At 35.1% G+C, this 15,789-nt stretch overlaps 1 protein-coding gene across 1 annotated transcript; it reads right to left on the bottom strand.

Annotated features, from left to right (window-relative positions):
• Positions 1-12,539: 12,539 nt before the first annotated feature.
• LOC142614738 (melianol synthase CYP71BQ5-like) lies at positions 12,540-14,930 on the bottom strand. The gene is made up of 2 exons (XM_075787291.1): positions 13,847-14,930; positions 12,540-13,266 (listed from the first exon to the last, which is right to left on the bottom strand). The coding sequence occupies exons 1-2, from the start codon at positions 14,756-14,758 to the stop codon at positions 12,652-12,654; spliced, it is 1,527 nt and encodes a 508-aa protein (XP_075643406.1). The 5' UTR covers positions 14,759-14,930; the 3' UTR covers positions 12,540-12,651.
• Between the last annotated feature and the right edge of the window lie 859 nt (positions 14,931-15,789).

The raw sequence follows: 15,789 nt of genomic DNA, 5'->3' as shown, positions 1-15,789 counted from the left end.
TTTATATATATATATATTTATGATTTAACAATTAAAGTCTCAATGTTACACGTGGTATTACCCAAATCATTTAGCAATAATCATGCAATATCTATAAAAGGTCTCTTAGACTCTTTTTTCAACGCACAAAGATGTAAGATTAAATTTATTCAATCATATGTTAGCTTTATTCCATGCTAAATTTGTTTGTAATTTTGCAATTAGATACCCTATATTTAAGTGGGAATTATGTAAGGATAGTGTGTGAGAGAGTGTGAAGAAACCTCAAATGTGTGCATTCAAGAAGAGCCTCATGATCGGATCTTGCAACTGGCGAGTCGCCAAAGGTGGCACACATGTGGAGCACGCAAGGGAGCTGAAGGGTCGTGACAGCTGGAACACTACAAGACAAAACTTCTAGTCTGGCCAGGCAGTTAGCTCGTGACTCAAACTCGCGACTCTTTCCAGTCGCGAGGTCGAGTCGCGAGAATGCCCTGTTTGGATAAAACCTGATGTTTCACATTCCTTGTACACCCTACTATAAATACCCTTATACCCACGAAATATAAAGAGCTTCTAGAGAAAATTTTGAGAGAGAAGTCCTAGAGAAAAACAAGATTGACTCATCTACAATCTTCATCCTTTGATTCTCCAAATTCCTCTACTCTCACTCTCTCCATTGTCATATCCTTGAGAAGTACATTTAGCCAAATCCTTATCTCACCATACTCATATCAGTAAGGAGGTATTTTGGTGCTTGAAAAACAGTTCAGAAGGGACCAATTTATTTGGTTGATGCAATGGGCTTATTGCAGGATTCGGTAAACTAGAGAAGACAAGGTTCGGCGTAACCCTGTTGGAGTAAGAAGTTTGGAGGGCTTAGGTGCACTTGCTAGATTAGGCTTGGAGGGTCTTTTGCTATTCATGTATTCCAACTTTATTTTCTAGTGGATTATTAACCGCTTGGAGGGCAATAGAGAGGTTTTTCGCCGAGTTTTTCGGTTTCCTCTTCGATAACACATTGGCATATTATCTTTGTTTTTGCATCTCTCTTCCCTTTCTCTTTACCTTTTAATTATTTCTGTGTTTGTGATTAAATATGGTTTAGAATGTGTTACCAATTTGGTCATAGCTTATATTTCATTTTTCGCACATATATTGTTTGATTATAAGCTTGCATTGGTAATTTTGATTTGGGGGTCTAAATGTTCATAGGTGTTTTACACACTAATTCAACTTTCAATTAGTATCAGAGCAAGTGCACTTGTTGTGGTTTAATTACCTAAGTGCGATCCTAGACCCCTTTTGAGATGGGTCGGTCTCAATCTCTTAATGCTCCTCCATATTTTGATGAAAGCAACTATGCATTTTGGAAAGTCCGTATGAGGGCATTCCTATGTTCTATTGACGAGAGTATTTGGGATGTTGTAGATATTGGATGGACTAGGCCGGAGGTTTCCAAATCCACATGGGATAAGGTAGCTCTTGTGGTAGCTAATGCTAATAGCAAGGCTTTAAATGCTATTTTCTATGGTGTTTCTCCAGATGAATTTCATAAGATTTCTCATGTTACAATTGCCAAGGATGGGTGGCAAATTTTGGAAACAACATATGAGGGAACCAAAAAGGTGAAGGACACCAAGCTCCAAATGCTTACCACATGTTTTGAAGATCTGAAGATGAATAAAGACGAGTCATTCAACTCATTTTATGGGAAGCTCAATGAGGTGGTAATTGGGAAATTTAACTTGGGGGAAAAGATGGATGACTCCAAGATTGTAAAAAAAATACTACGATCACTACCGGAGAGCTTCCGTGCAAAGGTTACTGTCATTGAAGAGAGCAAGGACCTTGATGAGATCAAAGTTCAAGAACTTATTAGCTCACTTCAAACCTATGAGTTGTTCCTACCATCACAACAAAAGAGCAAATCTCTTACTCTAAAGACAATCAATGAGAGAGTGGAAGCTCAAGACTCATCCGATGAGGATGAAGTCGAAAAATATGTGGCGTATCTTGTTAAGAACTTTCGAAAGTTCTTGAAGTTCAAAAAGAATGGAAAGTTTTCTGACAAGGGAAAATTCCTAAATTCCTGGAAGGACAAGAAGGATTTCAAAAAGAAAGATGAGAAGGATTCTCAATCCTCTCAAGAAATCACGTGCTATGAATGCAATGGTCATGGACATCTCAAGGAGTGTCCAAACTATTTGAGAGGGAAGGGTAAAGTGTATGCCACTAATCTTAGTGACTCAGACTCCTCTAATTCAGACTCAGAAGAAAGCTGTGATGGAGAAGGAAACTACTCCGCATTTATGACCATTGCACATGTGGAATCTTAGGATTATGTTAGTGGAAGAGTTTGGTGAGCACAAAGAAGCGGAGTCGATGGGGATAGTAAAGGAATCTAATGATGAGGAAGTTGGAAGAATAATGGGGTTACAAGAAACTTATAATGCTCTCCTTGAGAAGACCGGTGAATATGCAAAAGTGGCTAAAGCAGCCATTATGAAAATGAAGAGAGCAGAGCAAGATTATAGAAGTCTTCTAGTATGGTACAAGGAAACGAAATGTGAAGGTGAGACACTGAAAGGAGAGCTAGCCGAAGCCTGCTCAAAGGTCAAGTTTTTTGAACTTGAAGTGATTCAAGCTAATGCTAAAGTAGAGTGGGTCTCCTCCAAAAATTTTGATGAAGTTCTTGCACATCAAAAACCCTTTTTTGACAAGAGCGGTTTGAGATACGTCAAAGAGAGCAGTTCGAGTGCAAATATGTCCAAGGACATAAAGTTTGCGAAAGCAAAGGAATTGATGGTAGCAACTTCAGCTATTGAGAAAGTGAAGTTTGAGAAGAAGTGGAATGTGACTGACCAACGGTTTTTGACAAAGCCTCCTACCCAATCAGCGGTTAAACCTAAGGCTAAAAGGAAATCACTTCCAAAGTCACAAAGAGGTCCAAAAACTCAACATTACTATCATCATTGCGGAATTCAAGGACATACCAAACCTAATTGCCATAAGCTACAAGCATTAAAGAATGCAAGTTCTCAAAGGTCAAGAGGACCAAGGAATGGCAAAGGGAATTGGACTGCTCTTCTTGCACTTATATCTTTGTGGGAAAAATCTTGACATCTATGTGAGTGTTGTAAATAGATCTTCAAACTTGTCATGAATGATTAGTTAATGGTTTTGATGATCTTCAAACTTGTGCTTATACATCTTCCCATCCTTTTATATTTTTTGCTTAAAGAGCTTAACAAATGTAAATCTCAAAATGAAAAGAGATAATGAGCTGTAAAAGCTGTTGTACATACTAGTATTTGACTAGAAAAAAGGGAAAACAACTTTAATGAAAATGTATGGTGCCCAAAAGCCAAAGGCTTATTCATCAAATTAAAATATTAAAAAATTCAGGCATCAATCTCAAAAAGAGATGTAAAGATCAAAATGATCAAATGTTATGAATTGTAAAGAAGCCAAATGAAAAGCTTCAAAGTTATATAATCAAGTTCTGTGGGAGGTCATATATGCATATTTCTATAATGGAGATTGGTCACTCTTCCTAGTACTAATTATGTATGTTTTGGTTGAATTGATCATTGAAACTTCACATTAGACTAAGGACTATCTCATATTTGATGTCCACACACATCACACTTGTCTATGTTCAATGAATACCTTATTCATTTGTGTGATTGTACTTAATTAAATGTGTTGTACATGCTCAATCATATGTTGATCAAACACAAAAAGATTTTTGAGTGTTTAATTTTTTTTTAGAAAGTGTTCTTGTTTTGAAAATTTTCAAAAATTTCAAAAACTGTGCAACTCTGTTTTGGCGACTCTGTCTCGCAAGTGAAGCCAGTCGCTCGCCCCTAGTCGCGAGCTTATTCAGAAGCTTTTGCGACTCTCTGGTGGGTCAAGTCCTTTAGTCATGAAAAAGACTTAGAAAATTTTCAAAATTTTTGAGTTTTTGTCATCTTCGCGACTCACTTTGGCGACTGGTTCGAGAGTGGAAGCTCCAGTCGCGAGTTTACTTAGAATGATTCATGACTTCCTTCGCGACTTACTCGCGAGTGGACCTTTCAGTCGCGAAAAACACTTACACAAATTTTCAAAAATTTGTCACACGAGTTTTTGGCGACTTGTTCGTGACTTATTCCAGTCGCAAAAAATGCAAGTTTTGCACTTTAAGGGCCATTTTCAGGACAGTTTTTATAAACTTTTCATTTTTCCCTCGCACATTGCGACTGTTCATTGTCTTGTCCGTTCCTCTCCCTCACAAACTCACCGTGTTCTTTCAAAAATCCTCCATTTTCTTCATCATCTCTTCACCAATCTTCAAGAAAAGGTATGGGTTTTTTTATTTCTCTCAAAGTATTTCATGTTTCTAGCCCTTGTTTTCTTGGATTTTGAGTTCTTGTTGAGTTTTGAAAAATATGATGTTCGAATATGGTTTGGGTATATTTTGTTGAGTTTGTTATATGGGTTTTGATAATGTGACGCTTATTACACATGTTTTCATGTTTGTTTCTCATCCTTGAGTAGTATACCTTGTTTGTGTTGTGTTGTACATATCATACCCATGGGTGAATCCCTCAACAACATCTTCTTGTAAATTTGAGGATTTCATGGGAGACAGTGTTTGTAGGTTGCCCATGGAATACAATGCATCTCTAACTATATGCTTTGCAATATGCCCTAGGTTTACATGGTGTTATTTGCACACACATACATTCTTTGAGATGTTTGAGGATTTAATGCCTAAACTCTGTTGTTCCCTGATGATATGTGTTCTCTCATATCTAGTTTGTTATTGAACTATGCTTTAGTTTAAATCTTTGGCCTAATTCTAAGTCCATTTTATGGCTACTAACTAGTTACTAATTTTTGGTGATACCTTATGTTGTGGTCTGTGTTTCGGTCTTTGATGCTATGTTTTTGCAAATGACTCCAAAGAAGAAGACTACTGCACATCGTGCTAACAAGAGGAAACAAATGGAAAATACTTGGTTCCAATCTACTAAACACTTTGAGAAATACAATCAATTCTATGAGAAGGCTCCAATCATCCAAGAGAGATTTGTGGACTTGGTTGATTTGAAGGATTATTTTATCCCAGGATGTTTTCAAAACAGAGGTTCAAACAAGCTCCTTCGTGATCTCCCTAGGGTATGTAAACCTTTGATCCATGAATTTTATGCCAATGCCATTTTAAGGGGGGATGAAATCAATTGTTGGATTAGAGGCCATGAGTTCAACATTGACTTGGAGGATATTGATGAAGTTCTTGGCTTTAAGGATTTAGAGCATGATTTCACTCACTACAAGGACAAAATGCTCTCCAGAGAGACGGTTCAATCTCATATCGGTGGTGTTCAAGAAGGAAGATGTCTTAACACAACTACTTTCCCACCAGACCTTAGATGTCTCACATACATTATGATGTTCAACTTGTACCTAGTGAAGAAGTTGACCATTATTAGTACTGCTAGAGCTATCTTTCTCATGGAGCTTTGGGAGAAAAATTACATTGATATTAGTGCTCATGCCTACTGCATCATTGCTAATGAAACAAGGAAAACTTCAAGGGCAAAACTGATTCTCCGTAGTCTACTTACGAGGCTATTTCGAGCAAAAGGTGTGGAAATTCCCCAAGATATTAGTCTCATGCCTACTCCTCTAGTTATCAATGCTTAAACGATTGCACAGATCAAAGTTTGTCTTCCGGGTGATGAAGAGGAGGGTGATCAAGCACAAGGAGAACCTATGGACACTGAAACAGAAGCAAAAGTCAACCCTCAAGCTCATGAAGCTATGGTAAAAGGAGCCAAGCTGCATCCTCTTTTGCAGTACCTCCAGATGCATTTCAGATCATCCTTGAGAGGAATGACAGGCTATGAGATGTCCAAAATGAGCAATCTAACAGGCTGACTTCAATCTAAGACTAGCTGAGTTTGCTTTCAGCAAAGTTTGACAGCTTCACTACACAACAGTAGCCCTTTGGCCATTTTGGTCAAAAAGAGGGAGATCTAGAGTAGGAGTAGCTCTTGAGGGAGAGTATTATTTTGAGGGGGAGAATCTTAAAGCATTTTTAGTTTATGTTGTTTATGTTTGGATTCAGTGTTAATATGGGTTTTTCACAGTACTTTGTTAAATACTTTGGCTTCAACTCGATGTTATGTATTTGTCTATGCATACTTTGGCTTTGTACATTTGCTTTGTAACTTAGTACTTTTAGTTAATGTTATGCATTTTCTTTAGTACTTCACTCTTAAGCCCTTGTTGGATTTTATATCCTTGATGCAACTACCTTGTGTTTTTGTATCGGTTGAGTATTGGACATGCAAATGATTCTTTGCATTGAGCTTATTAGCTTGCATGTTCGGATGTTCATTCCTTGTGTGAATGTTTATTGTGATTACTGTTTATAGTGATTGTTCATGTTTGGTCAAGTCATGCTTTGTTGCTTTAATGTTTTTTACTTGATCGCATTGTTCTTGCTCGATATGCATTTCAAGATTTTCGCTTACAATAATCATCTTATGTTATTGTTTTCAGGAAAAAACTTGTTCGTATGATTCAAGAGCTTCATAGTTTCTAGAGTTAGGTGTGAGTGAGTTTTGGCAACTGTTCCCAACTCATATGTTCAGTCCAGAGTTTGTTTTAGGGTTTTATCACGGAATAGCCAAAGGGGGAAATTGTAAGGTTAAATTTATTCAATTATGTGCTAGCTTTATTTCGTGTCAAATTTGCTTATAATTTAGCAATTAGATACCTTGTATTTAGCTGAAAATTATGTAAGGGTAGTATGTGAGAGAGTGTGAAGAAACCTTAAATGTGTGCACTCAAGAAGAGCCTCGTGACTAGATCTCACGACTAGTGAGTCGCCAAAGGTGGCACACGTGTGTAGCATGTAAGGGAGTTGAAGAGTCATGACAACTAGAGCACTACAGAACAAAATTTCTAGTCTAGCCAGGCAATTAGCTCACAACTCAAACTCGAGACTCGTTCCATTCGTGAGGTCGAGTCACCAGAATGCCCTGCTTGGATAAAACCTAACGTTTCACATTCCTCATACACCCTACTATAAATACCCTTATACCCACGAAATGTAGAGAGTTTTTGGAGAGAATTCTGAGAGAGAAACCCTAGAGAAAAATAAGATTGACTCATCTACAATCTTCATCCTCTGATTCTTCAAATTCCTCTACTCTTACCTTCTCCATTGTCATATCCTTGAGAGGTACATTTAGCCAAATCCTTATCTTCCCATACCCATATAAATGATGAGGTATTTTGGTGTTTAGGAAGCAGTTCAGAAGGGACCAGTTCATTTGGTTGATACAATGGGCTTATTGCGGGATTTGGTAAGCTAGAGAAAACAAAATTCGGCGTAACCCTGTTGGAGCAAGAAGCTTAGAGGGCTTAAGTGCACTGGGTATATTAGACTTGGAGGGTCTTGTGTTATTTATGTATCCCAACTTTATTCTCTAGTAGATTATTGACTGCTTGGAGGGCAGCGGAAAGCTTTTTCACTGAGTTTTTCGGTTTCCTCTTCGATAACACATCGGTGTGTTATTTTTGTGTTTGCATCTCTCTTCCCTTTCTCTTTATCTTTTAATTATGGTTGTGTTTGTGATTAAATATGGTTTAGAGTGTGTTACCAATTTGGTCATAGCTCATATTTCATCTCATATTTCATTTTCTACACATATATTGTTTGATTATAAGCTTGTGTTGGTAATTATGATTTGGGGGTCTAAACATTTATAGGTGTTTTACACACTAATTCAACTTTCAAAAGAAATCAACTTGAAAATAGTAATTCAGGAAGAAGTTTTTCTTTTAAAATACATTCCAAATAAAAGATTCTTTTGGTTGGTACCATTTTTGGCGCGTGGTAATCTATCGTTTTTTTAATCTTTGAAAAACAAAGTCCTAGCAGATAAATGCATTTCTCAATCATTTCCTTTCCATATATAAATGTAAGGTCCATATTGGTCCCTTTTAATCATCGGGCCCGTTTCAATTATTGCAGACGTACCACGGTATCAATCAACTTATATAACTTTAACATACAAAGTCTTGAAGGAATTTGGTTATAAATAAGAACGAAAAATAGTGTTATTATAAATAAAATAAATGATTTTTTTTTTTTTTTTGAGTTGAGAAGGTATAAATCACTTGAGTTCAATGAACATATGACTCGAATGCAACATATGTTTAAAATTAACTATATTTCAACATCATATTAACTCTAGAAAATCTTAATCGTAAGAGGAAGGAAAAAATTAATTTATGAGATGGTTTTATAAAATATTTCTCTCTCAATATATATTGTAAGAGAGATATCTCCTCAAGAGGAGGGCTTGCCACATAAGGATCTGGTAAATTGTAAAATGTGCAAGTCTGAGGTGTCATCTACTCAATAATTTGCATTGTAAAAGTTGGGGTAAGGATTTATATTTATAATTATTATTACTACCATTTGTAAGTCAAGGAAGCACTAGAATCATGTCTCACATCTCTAAGTAATGATTTGAAGTGAAATCATGATTTCAAGTGCTGATTTCATTGGAGTCACGATTTCCACTATCCTTTAAATCATAACTAATTTCCAAATTGGGACAAATTATTAATGGTTCAATATTCTTACTCGAAGTCTTAACATATGAGAGAGAGAGAGAGAGAGAGAGAGAGAGAGAGAGAGATCAAACATATTTATGATCTAAGCGCATCAAATAAGATCATATTTCAACATCATATTAACTCTAGAAAATCTTAATCGTAAGAGAAAGGAAAAAATTAATTTATGAGATAAGGTATTTACACCCTAGACGTTTGTATCAAATACACCAAAACGTGTCAATTGAACTACAAAACTCTTGGAATTCAAAACCTTGGGTTTTTTTTTGTATAACCATTTCTCTCTTTTTTTTAATAAATATTAAGTAGTGGAATTTATTAAATAAATTAGACCATTTTACTTATAGAAACTGTTCCAAAAGTACAAGCAGGAATATAAGAAGTATTAAAGGAACAAAATTCATACACAAAGAGTAAATTTTAGGTACAATTTTGTAGGATTGAGATTAGGTACAATAAAAATTACAAATTAATATGATATTTTTACCTTTTTCCAAAACAAAAATTCCTGAATCTATCCCTAGACTCCCTACCCAAGACATATTGTTGCCTCAAACCAAACTAATCTTCATCTTTGGAGGATTGAGAATACTTGATGCAATTGAAATGAATGGTTGAGACTTGAGATTGAAAATTGCTTTTTTGCAATTTTCAATCTCAACCATTAAATAAAAAAATATTAAAAAGAAGTAAGAAGTTTAAAAAAAAAAATTGTGAAGGAAATGGGGGTAATTGCATGGTGCAATTGCATTTGATCTCAATCCGTCTCTGGACCTCTCCTTTCATAGTCAACAATCTTCATCTTGTTCTCTTTGTGGCCACCTCTGAGGCGCCACCACAGATCTGCCAACAACAGTGCCATAGCAGAAAGGTTTCAAATCTGTGGCCGCAACACCAAGGTTTAAAACTCATTACCATGAAACGACAGCGGCATACATCACTTGTTGGCACTGAGTTAACTCAGCTGTGAAATATACGCCATCAACTCGCAAGACTTGATGACTCAATTGTTTTATTCATACAGGGGTTTGCTATATGGCTGATGTACCTGGTCAGAAAACTAGCTATTTGCAAACATTGGTGTCTCCACATAATTCATGCAAATGTGGAGGATGCGTTCAGATGTCATGTAGCATATGTGGTTCACAAATGTGGCAAGCGAGTTAACATATATGGAGGGAAATTGGTAACTTAAAAAAGATTATATAAAAAGAAAAGAAAAAAGAAACAAAACAAATTGTCATCAAAAGATGTGGTCATGTCAGCCCTCGTCATATAGCTTGTCATATCTATAAAGTTTTAGGCCTCTAGAAAATGTAGTTTGTTTAACCGAATTTATTGGTCAAGTTCTTACTTAGGTTAATTCTCTAGATCTAAGTTAAACATTCATCACAAATATCATGTAAAGTGAAAACCTAAATAACATAAGATGTAATGACCTAAGAAAACTAATTGAACAACTCATTTCAAGGTAAAAAACCTAGAGGGAATGATCCTAAGAGAATAGTTTCTACTATATCAAATTGAGATTTACTATAAAAAAAAAATACCAATTCATAGTAAATCTTACAATAGTAACCAAACTAAGCTCTGAATCTCTCAAATTTCTTTGATGTGAATTTGCTCTCACATGAACCTTTAGTTCACACTTTAGCTCTTCCACATAGACCTCCAGTATAGATCTTAAACATAGACCACCCTTGAAGGTTTAGATCCAGCACCTTTGATAGTTGGTATGCAGCAACTTCAGATTTACCAATTATAATAACGTGTAGATAGAATTCTGGTAGTGACTTTGAAAGGAGAAGACACAAAACCTTTTAGATCTCAAAAGAGAAACTCTAGTCTCTTCAAAACATGCCTTAGGGTTTTCTTTGAATACTATATGAATTAGATCTAAAACCTAATCACTTACTAGACTCACAGTTTGCCAGTTGTTCTAAACTTTTAGAACTTAACAATATTAGTGCTGTGATTTTATGCAAGATATTGATACAAGATCTTATGTACCAATGTAGCTTTGGCATGGCAGCCAGATGACTAGCTTCATCATCAGTGTCATGTCAGTAGTACAAGATTTTTCCATGTTAGGCGGATTGCATGGATGTCACACTAAGCTATACATTCAAGACATTCCAAACTCAAGATTTTTACCTTTAGTTTAGGGGTGTTAGATATATTTATTGTAACCCAAACCAATTGTAAGCCCATATATTTGTAGAAGAAATAACTTAATAATGGGTTAGTCTATGGTTAATCTAGGTTTAGTAAAGTATTCTCTAGTATATAAATTCTATAAGCAATCAAGAAAATTCGAAGTTAGAAATATTTAAAGAAATAAAAGATAAAGAAATATTCTTGTTTGAAAAACCTCTTGTGACTATTCTTTTCGACTCTGGGTTCATAGCAAACTAAAGTGCTTAATAGAATAAGTAGTTGTCAACAACTTTCACATCATGAACATAGGACATCATACCAAACCACGTAAACTTTCATGTGTGTTTTCTCTTTTATGCTTTTGCTCACCATTCAATCATCACACACAGTCACACAATTTTAACAAAATTAAAGGTGAAAACCATAAGAACTTATTGCTTGATTTATTTTTTTGAATAAAAGGAGAAATTAAAAAAAAAGGAAAAAAACAATAAAAGAAATGTTGATGATAAATTGCTAGATTTCTTTCTTTCTTTTATATGAGAGTGACATCTTTGATGTGATTACTTGTGACATTAAATTCAAGCTTTCTTGTTTCCTAAAGTTTCAGAAGCACATCAATCATATCGTTAGGTTAAAATGGACAAATACTACTGTTGGCTGAAATTTTTAGCAATCTATCACATTTTTAAAACTCTAGTTTGTGAAACTTGAGTTTTCTGTGTAACTTGAATTTCAGAAACTCAAGTTCTATAAAAATAGTTACCGTGGCACCCGCTGAAGTAGATTTTTTTAATTAAAAAGGCCACGTGGAATAGGTGCCACCACATCACATTTCTTAGGCACTCGATTTTTTGGAACTTGAGTTGCATGTAAAATTCAAATTTCATGAACTCAAGTTACAAAATAGTGGTAAGTTACTAAATATTTCGCAAACAGTAATAAGTTGCTAAATAGTGCTATATGGCCATTTTGGTCCATATCATCATGATCACTTTCTTTACATTTTCTGGCTGAAGTGTCACTTCTTTTCTTCTTGTGATTGCTGATTATATCATTGAGAATTTTTGTCTGTTGTTCTGGGCATTTTCATTATCACGTATAGCACACATATTTTGAGAGAACAATAGCATATACTTTTATTGCTAAAATAATAAATTACAGGTAATATATATATATATAGACACACACATATAGATACAAAAGAACGGTATATTCTTGGGATAAATTAATCCTCACCGAAAATTCTGCAAACTAAATCTATTCAAAGAAATCAGGGAGAGACAATAATACACATGAGAAAAAAAAATTAATATTCAATTAGTTTCTCCTAAAACTAAATATCCAATTGCTCTCCAAATATCCTCCTCAAAGCCATTATAGACAATCAGGGGAAACTCTAGATCTTGAAGAAAAACGCTGGTGCTCAAAAGCCAAGAGTAGGAGCAAAACAACTGATTCAGGTTAGGGTTTTTGTTAATTAAAATCAGATTTACATTAATTAATGTATAATATTTTTTTAATGAAGATGCCCAATCATATTATATAATTGCAAGGTTCAAGTGGGTTTTGCAATCATGTCTTAGCTTCTTAAGAGCTCAACTTTGCCCTGTTTCTTTTAGAGTGGAGCAAAAGGCCCAATCCTGTTTATAGAATCACGGAGTCAGGACGGAAGCCAGGTCCTAATTGGCACAAGAGAACTACAGTGTTTCCAATGCCAAAGAACAAGCACAATCATACTCTCAAACTAAAATACTATATATCCAAACCTAATTTTATTCCCACAAGAAAGAGAATTGGTACCTTATAAATACATCCAATCATTTGTAACAAGGGGTATTACACATTTACATCCCTATTATTCACTGTCTTTCAATTAAAAGAAGCCCAAGGAGTGGCAATTACAAACAAATCGTTCCTTCTCCTATAGGTAAATCCCAAACACTCGGACATATCAAGCTCTTCAAGTTTGATGTCATTGGGGAGTTTCCAATTGAAGTGAAATAGTAATTGAGAAAGAACAAGTTCAACAATTGCAAGAGCAAATGACATGCCAGGACACATCCTCCTACCACCTCCAAATGGAATGAATTCACAGTTGGTCCCTTTAAAATCAATAGAAGAACCATGGAATCTCTCTGGCCAAAAGCAATCAGCATCAATCCAATATTCAGGATCTCTCCCTATAGCCCATATATTTATGATTACTTTTGTGTTGCTTGGTATCTCGTACCCATTAATTTCACATTTTTCTCTTGATTCTCTTGAAACCAAGGCACCAGGAGGATGTAATCGTAGTGTTTCTTTCACAACTAATTTCAAGTAATCTAGTTTATGAACGTATGTCTCATCCAGATTCCTTCTCCCTTGTAGAACTTGTCGCACTTCGGTTTGTGCCTTCTCCATCACTCTAGGATTTCTCAATAATTCCGACATTGCCCATTCTATTGTGGAAGCTGAAGTCTCATTTGCTGCAGAGAAGATGTCCTGAAAAGTAACTCTATTTACAATTAGATAGTGTATGCATTTTTAATATTAAACAGAATAATCTAGCTTGATACTTAGAGAATGTTTTTCATAGTATCTTACACATTTTTCTTCCAAATTCTTAAAGATGTTAATTTCTTTTTGTGCACATGAAATTAATGTCGAGAGATAAATTGTTTATGACACAAAATCCTCCATTGTATTTGTTTCAAATAGTCCGCTCTAAAAACCATTTTCTTGTGTGTGTGTATATATATATATATATAATTTTTGGCTGTCAAAGCTATGGGCCAAGCTATTAAGTAGAAGTGTAGTTGTATTGTCTAACAATTTCACTTTAAAATATTGTAAATAAGCATATAAACTAAATTAACTAAAAAGAAAAATCAAAGAAAACAAGAACATGTCTTAGTCTATATGTAGTAAAACAATAAGTCTGATAACCCTTATATGATGGTTTTTTTTTTTTTTTTCTTTTGCCTAAAGAATTTTTGTATAACGTTGCTCATTTAATAACTAAGAAGAAGAAAAAAAAACAAGCAGAAAAGAGAAAATAAATTGATGAATCTTGTTTGCATACCTCAGTAACAGCTTTGATGTGGTTGCTTGTGACACGAAATTCAAGCTCACCCATCTCCTGAAGTTTGATAAGCACATCAACTAAGTCATCATCTTCGTCATCATCACCTGGTTCATGTTTATTGCTTGAAGTGGCACTTCTTTTCATCTTATGCTCGTTCACTATTTCATCAAGAATCCTATCTAACTGTTTTTGTATTTTCTCCAGGGCAGACTTCATTCCAGTAAGGAAGCCAAGGAACTTCAGTGAAGGGAACAAATCAGGTAAGTCGAAGCCTCCACCTAGAGTAAACATTTCCTTGATTAATGATATGAATTCTTTTTCGTATTTGCACTTCTTCCCAATGACTGCCCTGGAAGCCATACAATTTGTTGAGGAGAAGATCTTCTCACTGAGATTGATTGGAACTCCCTCTGACAATGAAATGGATTTAACAAGATTATTTACCTCTTCTTCTCTAATTCTGCTAAATGACTGGACTCGCTTGGCACTCAGGAGCTTTGTGACACAAATCTTTCGCATTTGTCTCCAATAATCACCATAGGGAGCAAAGACAATACCTGAATTATGATAGGACATAACTTCAACAGCAAGAATAATTGGCCGATTTGCCAAAGCAGTATCATGCGTCTTCAGCACTTCTTCAACTACTTTTGGAGATGAAATGATTATAGCCAAGACCTCACCCAGTTGTAGTTGCATAATAGGTCCATATTTCTGGGCTAAGTCTCTTAAAGATCGATGTGGAAGGGAGAAAACTAGCTGGTGCAAATTTCCTATAAGAGGTAGTTTCCATGGCCCTGGTGGCAACTTATGCCCTTGGCTTTTGGCTTTAGATCTCTTCCAGTAAATAACCAGTATAAACAAGAAGAAGAGCCAAGTAAAATGTGGAAAGGAGAAAACTTGGAGCATTGGGGACGAGTACCGAAAATCTTATTGTAAGGCAAAGGTTTTGTATTCATGGATCAAAAAGACGCAAGGAACAATATATTGCACCTAGCTCGGTTTTTGCATTTACGGAGGCTAAACACGCTAGTGGTTTTAGGCTTTTAGCTTTATAATTAACAGTAGGTGGATTCTGTATTTGAATATGTTTTGATCTAAATTATTGGTGCAAGAGGCCAAACTAAACATCTATTGTTTGCTACAGTGATAAATAACCCAATAACGTGTCCTTATTTATTATTTTTTTTATGGTTAAACAGACGGTTTGAACTTATGATCCCACACCACATAATAGTAATTAGTAATATTATGTGTATTATTGATACCTTAATGAAGTTATTATTGTGGAGACAACACATTTATTGAAATACTACTACTCGAATTACTTAATTTTTGCCAAAATTTCATATGAAGTGATACGAGAACTTCTTCCACCAAACCATACCCCGCAGTGATACGTAATAGAGTGTTTTTAGTGCTTTGTTTGTTAAAGAGTTTGTGTTACATTGATTGTATTGGAATGTATTCCTAAAATGATAATCTCATCTAACTAAATAAGATCTCAATTATTAGCTATGAAATTCTACAATTAAAACCATGACCTGTCTAATCTGTTTCTAATGCTAAGACCATAATTATTTATATAATTTTTATTATAACTTAACACATGACAAATTGTAAGTGATAAAAATGTGAGCCCACATAATCACATTATTTTTTCACCATCCCTCATAACTCACTTGAGTTGTGAATTTTATGATCATACCAGCATTTTTGGTTACCTATCTCAAAAGTCACTTGTTTCAGCGAAGGCTTTTGCGCGTGTAGAGAATCGCTTATAACTGTGACATAGTGGGCTACCGTCTTAATTACAAGGCAATTTATTTCACAAATTCAGACTTAATTGTGCTCTTGTAGTACATCAATCAAATAGGAAAATGGTTGGATGTGACCACCATGAGGGTTGGTCTGTCATTGACATTGTGCCAAAATCTCTT

The sequence above is a fragment of the Castanea sativa genome, chromosome 11, assembly GCF_040712315.1.
Source record: "Castanea sativa cultivar Marrone di Chiusa Pesio chromosome 11, ASM4071231v1".
NCBI lineage: Eukaryota > Viridiplantae > Streptophyta > Magnoliopsida > Fagales > Fagaceae > Castanea > Castanea sativa.
Note: the sequence above shows the minus strand (reverse complement) of the source record. Positions and strands in the feature narration are given on the sequence as shown.